General features: G+C 40.4%; 1 protein-coding gene across 4 annotated transcripts in view; it reads left to right on the top strand.

Moving 5' to 3' along the window:
* The first annotated feature begins 653 nt into the window (after positions 1 to 653).
* Positions 654 to 11378, top strand: part of Nachralpha6 (nicotinic acetylcholine receptor alpha6) — a 269850-nt gene continuing 259125 nt past the window's right edge. For all 4 annotated transcript variants that reach the window (XM_072007559.1, XM_072007558.1, XM_072007557.1 and 1 more), the window contains exons 1-2: positions 654 to 740; positions 2833 to 3430. In XM_072007559.1, the coding sequence (XP_071863660.1) occupies positions 3295 to 3430 (136 nt within the window). In that variant the 5' untranslated portion in view covers positions 654 to 740; positions 2833 to 3294. The remainder of the gene's footprint in view (positions 741 to 2832; positions 3431 to 11378) is intronic.

Here is an 11378-nt window from a genome sequence, read left to right as displayed (position 1 = left end):
GGTGGAAGGTGGTGCTAATACACGAAAGGATGGAGGGTGCAGTGGACAGTAGTGGGACGAAGAAGACGATGCACGAGGCCGACCAGGCTACGAACGCAGGCTCGTGCCGCGTCCAACAATCGCGATAACATAGCTGCCTTCTTTCGATACGATTGCCTATGATAATCGTGCCAGAAGCGTAACTCGCCGCGTCCGACTCTTCGTACTCCGATCTCCGCAACTGCTACCCCTTGAAAACTCATCGACACCTTCGCCGCAAATCATCCTTCACCGATACCTTCGATTCGAACTGTACGATCTTTCGCTTCTCTCGCGATTCTTCCTCGATTCTTGTACGAAGGTGCTCGCGCGAATTCCCAATGAGAAATTTCGATAAGCTCGCGGACCAGAAAGTAGCAGTGTCAAGAAGAAACGAAAAGTGTGTTCGTAGTATTTCGTTCCTCCGATCGTACTTGCATAAGGGATGAGTGTATTCGTGCCAGTGAATACCGTATTCGTAGTTGGATAACGAAAGAGAAAGACAACGTATTAGGTCGAATACACGCGTATCTGTGATCGATACAAACACCTGTGAAACGAGCGCGTCCGAAAAACACATATGGAATTTTCTTTACGTACGCGTATCCGAATACAACGGTCCTCTTTTCGCGAACTACTTGATGCGCGAAGCTAGAACGTTGCCGCGTAACCGATAAATTGATAAACGATACCGAGACGACAGACGCCGAACGCAATCGTAGGTACGTTCGTACTAACAAGTTACAAATCGCTGTTGCAACTTTCCAGATAAGAATTCCTATTTTTGTGTCTCTCGCCAGATCGCTTTGTCGTCACCGGGCAATGTATTTTCCGTGTTTCCTGATTTCTCCTATTCGTAAACGAACGAGGTTTCGAGAACGCTTCCCTTTGACGTTCAAAAATTCCGTCACAAACGTGTATATTCGAGCATCGTTTCAAGGGATGCTGATTAAAGCCGAGCACCGTTTAAGTAGCGCGAGCAACGCAGCGTTGCGTAGAATTCTCGAAAGATTCCATCGAATATCTTTGCAATTGTACGAGAGATTTTTGAAAGCCCGTTAGAATAATTTCAAATTTCGATTACACCGTCTATTCGGAGCAGTTTGGCGCGTACATTTTTTTCATCTGTCGCTTCACTTTGTATGCAAAAAGCAAAGGCCTCGTGACGGTAGTCCCTGACGAAAGAGCTACAATCTCTTTATTCGAGGCACGTATCGCCGATGGGAGCGAAACAGTAAACCAAGAAGCTAGCCATCGTTCGAAACGATCTTTCATTTTCTGCATACTCGTAAGCTTAATATCGATACGCGGATGAACTCTATTTCCTGTTAGCTTCGGGTTTTAAAAGCTCCGATTTTCGCGTACCGTGTTACATAGAACGCGGATGCGTATAAAACCGTCGTTCGTAATATTTCTTGAACGCGGAAACGCATAAATCTTTCTCGCAATTGCACGGAAACACAGATCGGAATACTAGAGTTGCAACGTTTATTATATCGATGGCGGATGCTAGGAATTTCTGTGAGAAATTTCGTTTTCAATTTTTGGGTAAAAACGTCCAAGGCTTGTGATACGGTTTTGAGTAAAAGTTGCTTAATCAACAGGTATCGAAAAGATCGAACTTGCCGCGATTGAAAACGATTCCAACGATACAATTAATTCGTTTGGCGCGACCAATTAACGCGGAACAACTTAATCGTATTCTTGATCCTTTTTCAATTGAGTATCTTGTCTTGTCTAGCCTTGAGTATCTTGAAACGCCTCTGTCCAAACTCGAGACGTTTCGAGATCGCTGACTTTCTGTAACTTGCTATAATTTTGCACGTTATTTATCGTTATACGAATTATATTCCTTCGATAATCGATTTAACGGATAAAACATCGGTTCTCTAAGCGTCGAATTATTCTCTCGATACCGTTTACGTCACTATCGGAGTATAATGAAATTTCTTTGACGACTTTGATTTGCGGGCTCCCCTATCGACGATGTAACGTCAAATTTGTATTTTTGACCAGGTCGTAATGTCGAAATTAATTAGTAATGCATGCAAGCGTAGATTCAACGACTAATTTAATTATATCACGATAAATTCGAATAACCGACATTTCTCACAAAATTTCCTTCGTAGAGTCTCAGCGTAATGCTTTTGTTCTCGCTTCCGTTACATTTAAATTCCAGCCATCGCTTTGTTAACGCGATACGAAATTAACTTACCACGTACAATAACGCGATTAAACACCGTAGCTTTTCCTATAAGAGGCAAATTACATATCGTCTAAACCGTAACAGAAGGCGAGGAACGACATTCACACGCGATAAATTATAGTAGTAACGCGTTTCTTTTAAACATCGAGTCACAGAGATCGATATTAATCGAAGGAAACGTTCCTCGCTTGATATCGATCGGTCATAGGTGACCGTAACGGGTTAAGTTCGATCTAAATTAGGCTACTTCGTTGTAAAACGTCCAAGTTTAATATATGTTCTTTATCTTACGTGATAAATGTGATCGATCGATTTATCTCGGACCATCTTAGGACACCTATGACTCGATCGTACTAATTAAAAACGATCTGTCGTTCGTGCTTGACGGTACGCGATGTTCTGTATTCTCTCAGCATAAAACGTTTGTTCTTCTTGTAAACAAATAAAACGAAATGTTTCCGTCGTACCAAGCGAGAAAGAATGGCAATTTATTATTTTCGACGTAGAAAAGCTCGCAGAATGTCGCTTAAAGACGAGAGATAGGAGAAAATAGAGTCGTGGAAGTTGTTTAGTTGGTCACATTGATACGATGGCACAATTATTTTCAGGTGCTTAAAGCGAGCATGCTCGGCGCGTGGAGAGGTTCGATGCGGATCTAAAAGCGTGGTGTCGATAGGCAGCAGCGGCAGTAGCGACCAACAAAAAGTTTGAGCGAGTACGCGTGTGGCGGGTGGTTGTACAAAGGAAAAGTGTCGGGGACAACGATTGGTTATGACGGCAAAGTCAGGCGGCATCGTTTCGGGTGCATCGTTGTGACGATTAGCGTACAACTCGCGGTTCGATCGTTTGCCTGTCGACAGGATGATCAGAATCAGGAAGACAGTTCGCGACGAAGAGTTCCCGGGCGACGTTCGAGACGGTGATCGCAGTTCGTAAAAGTGACACGAAAAATATTATAGTGTAGTGTGCGCGCACCAGTGGAGAACGGACGGACGACGGAACAGCGGCTGAAGAACGAAAGGAAGGGAGCATTCGTCGGATTCCGGGTGGCCGACTCTCGCGAATAGGAAATGTCGAGCTGGCCGAGTCTGCAAAATTCATTCGCCATGGCGAACCAGACGAGAGGTCTGCCACAGATGCGAATAAAGCTTTGTACGGTCAGCGCCGGTCTCCAAATAGTCCTCTTGCTCACCGTCCTACCTCAAGGTAAGTTCAGTATCCGCTGATTTCCGTTCGATTCGCCATTCGATCGTTCGACGTCGTAATTTCCTACGGTCGAGGATTTTCTTCGTCTAAGTGAGAATACACGCGATGTAAAACCTTAATAACGTTCGATAGCATGCTGAAATTTTCTTTTCCGCTACGTGACAATTTTAAAATAACGCGACGAGCATATGAAAACTGACTGCTGCTGATTCTTGAAACGTAGTATCGCTATCGACGACATATCGCTCTTTAAGTTGCTTTCTTCTACTCTTCCTGTTAATTAATTTGTATAATATACGATATAGTCGATACAGCCTGGTCGATATTCGACGAACGGTAGATTCGATTTTCGTAGTTTCTACTACTTTTATGTTCGGTTTTGTCAGTTTACGAAATTCATTTGCAGAAATTGCCTTGCGAAAGGCGTTTCACTCTTTCTTCCAACGCAACGTCTAGTTAACGGCTGGAAAATGTACGTTACAATCCGATTTAATCAAAGCGATCGATCGCAGGAACACGCGTATTCCGTTATGCGACCAGCTCGTAATAATTTGCATTGTGTATCGGTGTTTCTATATGCAAATACTTCGCGTACTCGAATATTCTCAAATGTTCGTAGTAGAGCCGCAAGTTATACGCTTACGGCTGTTGGAATTAAATTCTGGTATCTCATTTTGTTTCTGACGAGTTTTAGAATCGTTGTTTGTTATCAAGAATGCACGTACATGGTACGTATATCGAGGAAAAACAGTCGAACTCGATGATTTTAGAACGACACCGATAATTTAACCGTATAACACAAACAATTACCGTAATTACTTATTTTTATTAGGAGTATCGCTAATACAAGTTTTAGAGAAAGTAAAGCAAAGTGATACGAACAATCTAAATTTTGTAGTATTTTCCGTGTCGACGATATTAATTTACAAAAGGCTCTCTGTATTAATCATAGTTAATTATAACGCTCGATTAATTATAACCGTTATTAGCTATTATTGTTAATCATCATTATTATCGTATGTATTTACTAATACATTATAATTAATCGTTAACCAGCCATCGTAAAATAATTTACACATAGTCGTTACAAATTTCGTGCACACGTAGCTAAACGATATATCGATGTGTTCGCGAACTACCCGCAACAAATTTTTGGCAAAGAATATTTTGTTAAACGGTAGAAGATAAGACTGCGCTTTTACCGATTCATAAGCAACAATTACGAAACTTTAAACTAGAAAAAACTTAATTCAACGAAGAATCGTCGATTCGTTTCGCCGCAAATTAAGCTTCTTGTAGTTTTTATTCAAAACTAATCCTCCCCTCCTCTGTGCCAGAAAACTTTCGATACCGAAAGAGACAGAAATCGTACGACCCCGTTTTCAGTTGCGCCGTAGTGGCTCGGTTCCCACCTTGTAAAGTGGAAATCCAAAGTGAACCTCAATTAGAGGTGGTACGCCGAGCTTATCGAGACTCGCTTTCAAAGCTATTTCCTCCATCTCGAACCGTATCTCCATCTTAGCTTCTGCCCTTCTTACGTTATACGTATATTTATACAGGAATCGACACATATACATAATATATAAATCTATCGCAGTACACTTAAATATAGATACGACGTAGATATTCATCGGTCTGTGTATGTATTTTCTAAATAGAATTCCGCATTTTCCCAATTTTTGTTCGATATTCTGTTTTAGGTTGTTTTAGGTGAAAGTATACCGTCAAGTTTTTAGTTATCGCGTGTCAACGTTAAATATAACGTTCAATCGTCGCAGAGTGTTAAGCTTAATGCAAAAATTGAATTTTATTCGCGAAAATTTTAACGTTAAACATGTTCGATTTTAAACGTACGTGTACGACCAAGCTACGAACCTTTCGAGTTCGTTTCTCGTCAATCAAACGTTAATGAAAAGAATTTCACGCTCCATTTTTTAAATACTCTATATTTCGACCGCGACCGTACTAAATTAATCATCGATTGACGGTCACTTAAGCGAACACGGACGTGGTAACACTTAAATTTTCACCTTCGCTACCATTTTTCCGCATGGTCGGTGAAACGGACACGTCCGAAATTGCATCCGAAATATAATGCTTCGCGTCTCTTGCCGTTAGAGAACTTGCGTACAGCTCGTTACATCGAAAGTGGCGTTCAAACGCGTGTAATATATCGCCTTGTCAATCATAATCAAGGTTAGCAGACCCGGTGTCAGTGTAGTCGGTGTAACGAAATCAGTCTCGCTTCACATTGTTACGTCCTGCCATTTGAATCGATGTCTGATTTCGCTGTCACCAGGAAACCGCGTTTCCCCCTTTTTCCGCTGTGATTGATAAACGCATGCTCTTTACTTCGTCTCTATTTGCCGGTACAAATCGTTTCGCGTAATCTTTTCACTAACAACTTCGAAGTAGATCGAATGCTTTCTTTATTTCTGTCGAAGTCGTATTCGTTTCCACGACTGGCTCGATTCTTCGCTCGGAGTGTATTCTTAGAAACGTGGTTGGAATTTCGGACACATCACGGTCGATGCTTGGAACATAATTTACGTTTAGTAGGAAGATGGATCGTTTGGATTATTCGTTGCAGTGAGAGTTGAGTCTGAAACAATCGAAGAAAACTTATTACGCATGATTAATACGGTAATTTCTATCTCGTCTATGATTAAAGACTGATACATTTCTTACAGCTTCCGAATTCACAAGTTATTTTAAAAATTACTCTTTCGTGAAGTTCGAGCGCTAAGAAAATTATTTGCACATAGTTAGATTTTCATAGACGAACAAAAAATGTGATAAAGTAACTGATAATACGCAAATTTATATATATACATATACATAATATGAAAATTTAAATTTCAACCGCGCAAGATTGTTAGAATTTAATCTTAAAGTCAAGATTAATAATCTGTGGAAGACACAATGTTTATGTTAAAATAATATTCAGTGATATTTATTAAACAGAACTACAGAACCAAATGTATATAAGCGAGCGATATAATTAACAGCGTATGCAGATTGTTGACAGTTGGCCAGTTACTCTCAGACTGGACGTAGGTAATGACCCATGATCCCATCCCTTAAATATTTTGAACTCCACTCTCTATACGGTAATGAGTATGACCTGTGTAAGTGTCCTGTTCAAATGCCTGTGTGGCTGTCTGTGCCTATGCGTGTAATATCGTTGTATTCCAACAAAGATAATATATTATCAATGCGAGATCAGAAATGTCGTATCGTATCGTAATGAGTTCTTGACAATTACTCGTCGACTCCACTCTGATTAGCTTTCAAACAGTTTCTACAAATTAACCGATCATGATATTAGTAGAACAAACGATTGTCGATAAAACACGCGTCATGAAACGTGATCTGGCTGTATTCGTGACGGAAACCGAGGTTACAGGCGGCAGTAGATGCGGAATATCGAGCACAGACGCAAGGAACAAGGTTAATCGGCTGGAAAGTATTTCTTCTGTACAAGAATACAAAAATGTTCTTTAGGTTATTAATTCTAGGGAACGCGTGTTCAATTCCGTGTTACGAGAATCTTTACACGTTGAAATCTTATAATAAAAACATTGTTTTGCGATCGTAGAGAGTTGCTAAAAATGCACCGTCACAGGAAACAGGAAATAGCTCTTCCGCATTCCATTCTCATCCAACGTTTATATCGAAAAAATGTTTATTCCAGTTTTTAATATTTCCTGAAGCAAGAATCTACAATGTCTCGGACGTGCATTAGCCGCATCGCCACGCGTTAAGTATACGAGTGGCAATAAAAGAAGTCTTGAAATATCTTGCAATTTAGCGAAACGCTCGTATAAAACTAACTGGTAAAGAGTCAGAATTAAAGAGAGATCTGGTAACCAGGTATGCAAAAGTGTGATGTAAGAGAGCATGCAGTATAATTAATCTTTGTATCTTTTCCTCTCGTATGACGAATAAAGCAACGGAAACTACGCTCGGATGTAAATGAGTAGAGAATTCGTCCCTTTTACTGGACATCGTTTATTTCTAAATTCACGAAACGCTGTTTAGAAGCATTCTATTCAAACGGTGGCGCATGCCAGATTTTTCTCTATGCGCTTTGGCGACCACTCTATCTGCACTCCTAAATTCACGAGGTTTTTGTTTAGAAATATTTTACTTGGAAATACGCACAGATTTTCCTTTTGTGCGTTTCATCGCACACTTTACGCGATGCAATCTGAAAAATCGCCTAATATTTTCATCCCATCGACGCCGTTCGAACGTGGTGATCGACGATCGAAGAAACGGAACCGCGTGTAAGACAGAAGCTTCCCTTCCGATGGTTTTTGTGTGCTACACATTACGCCAGATAAACGACAAAAGAGCGTGTAAAGAAGCGTTAAATGCAACAATGGGTTGGCTCGCTGGTAAAGAATGTATTTTCGAAGGTCGAAGCTCGCACATTTCTTCGTTCGGCTAGGAGATTACAGTCGATAATAAGTCATCCGATTTATCGGCATGTTCTGGCTGAAATATCCCCTTGAAGGGGCCAGATTTCAGGGGTATCCACCCGCAGCGATGCTCGCGATTGTGAGTTATTTTCATCTGAAAGGCGGAAAGCTCCCTGTAAAACTAGCCGGGACACTACGTATTTTTCCATTTTAAGGTTTACACTGACCAATGGCGGTTTCTCGTTTATTTACGCCGGCAATAAAATTCGTTGCGATCTGTGCATGGTCATGGTATGTGTTTTCTCTGTCAAATAACTAAAAAAAAAAAGAAACGAAGACACGAAACAGAAAAGTTTCATTTCTTCTTAGCTTATTCATTCATATCCTAGCGATCTAATTGCATATTTAATTACGCTCTATGATTCAATAATAAATAAGCGTCTCTTCTCGATGTGAAGCTAATTCGTCGGGTAGAACGGTTAGCGTAGAAATTATTCTTCGTCATAGAACGATCGATCGTCGAATCAAACCTCTGGACATCTGTCAACTCTACGACAGAACCGAAGACATTATCGAAGAAAATAATCGCATTAAAGATGACCATTGCTTCGCGAGGATGAGGATCTTTTGAACGATACTGTTAAGGACAAGGATATAATGTACAAGATGTTCGCCAAGTTCGTAGTTTTGTACCTTCGGTCATGACAAAACGTAACCTCCATCTCCTTTTACGACTTCTTTCTAACCCTTTCGTTTGAAAATTCTTTCACGCGTTTCTGTTCTCTCCGTTTTGCCAGATTTTTCCTAACGATGGACGTTGTAGCGACCTGGACTAGTAATAGTCTAACGAGGCAATCCGGGGAATATGGCTGATGCTGTAAAATTTCTCAGTCGATGTCCTATAGTAACCTTTTCGTGTCTTTTACAACACGAAAATCCACAATATCATGGTGGAAGAGGACTGCCTTTCGACTTAATAATTTTCCTAAATATAATTTAAGTTTTCTCGCAAGCTTGAACAAAATCTGATCTTCTATCAACTAGGTGATGATCAGTTAGGTTGCAACTGTTCGGTTGTGGTCGCGAACCTTGAACGATGTTAACGCTCAAGGTGGAGGTAGATCAAAGATATCCATTAAGCTTGTGTTCAGTAAGTTTATTTAAACTGTTTAGTGTAAACGGAAAATTATAAACTGTACGTAACGGAGTTGAACTTAGGCGAGTGCGTGACGAGTCTCTTGTCTCTTGAAACGCCTGGTGCTTGTATCCTAACTGTCAGTCTAGGGGGTGTGTTTTAGTCAACGTTTCCTATGAAGTGGGAATCTGTTTCTGTCCAATCCTGTAACCGACGACCTGTCGTGGGCGTCTCTCATGTGGCGCGCCTTGTGCGTACATGGTCTAGGATGCGTAGCGTAACGTCCAGTTGGCGCCCTCGTCCCTGGTTTATTGTCGCGTTCTCATCGAACGTTGAGGCTTAGGACACGTGGTTCAGTTTAGAGCTGACCCGTCGAGCACTTACGATGCTACTTAGCCTCTCGGCGTGTAAATCGTACAACTTGCGACGTGGGAATTTCCAACTTTTCAAAAAATAGCGTCCTGCAAAACGAGGGTCATCCAAAATTCCGAACATCTTCGTTCATTCTTGAACAACCAAATTAAAGATATATCCATCGACGAGAGAGAGAGAGAGTTTTAAAAACGCAGTGCAAAGATGGAACAAGCTCAGCTTTTAGGGTTTCAGGGTTGGCAGAACTCGAGTTTCATCGGTTGGTGCGCGCGTTCGATTATGCGGCTGTTAGACGTCAAGATTTTTACATCGCATTACCAAGAGGCTGGAAACACATCCATAACGTTCGATATTGATTCGTGGAAACACGCGCCCTCCCTCCTGCCCCCGCCCCTCTTTCGACCGAGCGTGCACGGGCATTAACTGAAAAGAGCGCTCGAGAGCCTTACGAGCGAGATTTCACCAAGAGGAAAAATGTTTTTCAGTTCTGCGTGCCTTGTCGGCTTAACCTGTCGTCTCCCTCATTGTATTAGCTCATACTTGCATTCTTTTATGCCATCCACACGATTCTATGGCCTTTTGGCTGATTTGACTTTAACACGCGAATTACACAGCGTTATACTGTAATTACTTAAATATACTCATATAAAAGAGTAAAGAATTGGTACTCAGATCTAACGATATTGTTAAGTTGCTTTGTTTCTTTCGTGTTTACTAACGCATGTTAAAGATTCAAGTTAACTGCTAAAAGCTGTCACGCGTGAAAGTTTACCGCGGCACATTTTAAAGTAAAAGGTTAATAAAACGGGGCATGAAGTGAAATTAAATATTTTATCATTATGTAGTATTACATGATAGGTGGAAAGGGTATTTATTGTCTGAAGCGGTTACGTTGCGCTTGTATATAGATCTTTTTTTAAACGATGGAGGGATCATCGTTAGACTTCGTTGAAACGATCGAAAGATAGAGAGTACATTTTTCGTTACTCTTCGTAAGACGTCCTCATTTGTATGAAAATTTATCGGCCCTAATCGTGCATAAAAATTAGCTGATTTTAATGCAAAAAATGTGTCAACGAGCAGTCGTAGTTGTCAAGTTTTTGCAAAGCGTTTTCCGTTTAACGTGTTTTGCAACGTTCGAAAAAAGTGATACTCTCCAACAGCGATGTTCAGCATAGGTATTATGGTCGTGATCAAATTGATCACTGAAAATCCAATATTTTTTGTTCCGTGAGGTTTGTCACATGTTGCACTGCATTATCGCATCACGCGAAACGATCTTACGACAGACAAATATAGAATACTGTAACGTTAAATTACCTATAGTTTAAAAAATAAGCCACGAAGGAAATTTTTTCTTCCTTGTCTGTATAGAATGTATAGAATCAGACTCTTTTTTCAACGCTCTGTATATTTCGCGTGTTAATAGCGTTCAGTTCCACCAAATTCTTTCAATTGCTAAACGTATAACACGTGTCTACTTACAGAAAACATTCCGTTATGATCTAAGAATTGAAACAGCAACTTTAACTTCCTTCCATGGAAAGATCAAGTTTTACAAACGTTGAGAACCAATTTCACATTCTATTATTATATTACTATCGTACGTATCACATATTTTTTTAGCTGTCAGCTTCTCACGTCTGTCAGTTAAAAATGATATTTTAAGCGCGATATTTATTAGCTTCGAATCGCTAACTGGTAAATGGCGAGCGTACAAGCAAAATACACGAAGATATATTATTGAAACGAGCCACGCGTTATTTTTCAAGAAAATAAGCTTCTTCTACCTGCAGCAGAAGTTTATTTATGGCTGAGCTCGATAAAACAATCGCGATAAAACAACCGTATTATATTTTATCGCAAAAGGCAAAGTCGAATTAGATAGAAACACGAAGAAACAGCAAAGTACAGGTATTGTGATACGGTGATGCAAAATTTAGATTAATTTCCCTTCGTTCCTACGTTTCTAGTTAATGTTACTTTAATGTCCCTCTATTTTAATTGTTTCAAGTTT

This window comes from Bombus fervidus, chromosome 7 (assembly GCF_041682495.2).
Source record: "Bombus fervidus isolate BK054 chromosome 7, iyBomFerv1, whole genome shotgun sequence".
In the NCBI taxonomy this organism is placed as follows: domain Eukaryota; kingdom Metazoa; phylum Arthropoda; class Insecta; order Hymenoptera; family Apidae; genus Bombus; species Bombus fervidus.
The sequence above is the reverse complement of the archived record's forward strand: the minus strand, read 5'-3'. Positions and strand labels throughout refer to the sequence as shown.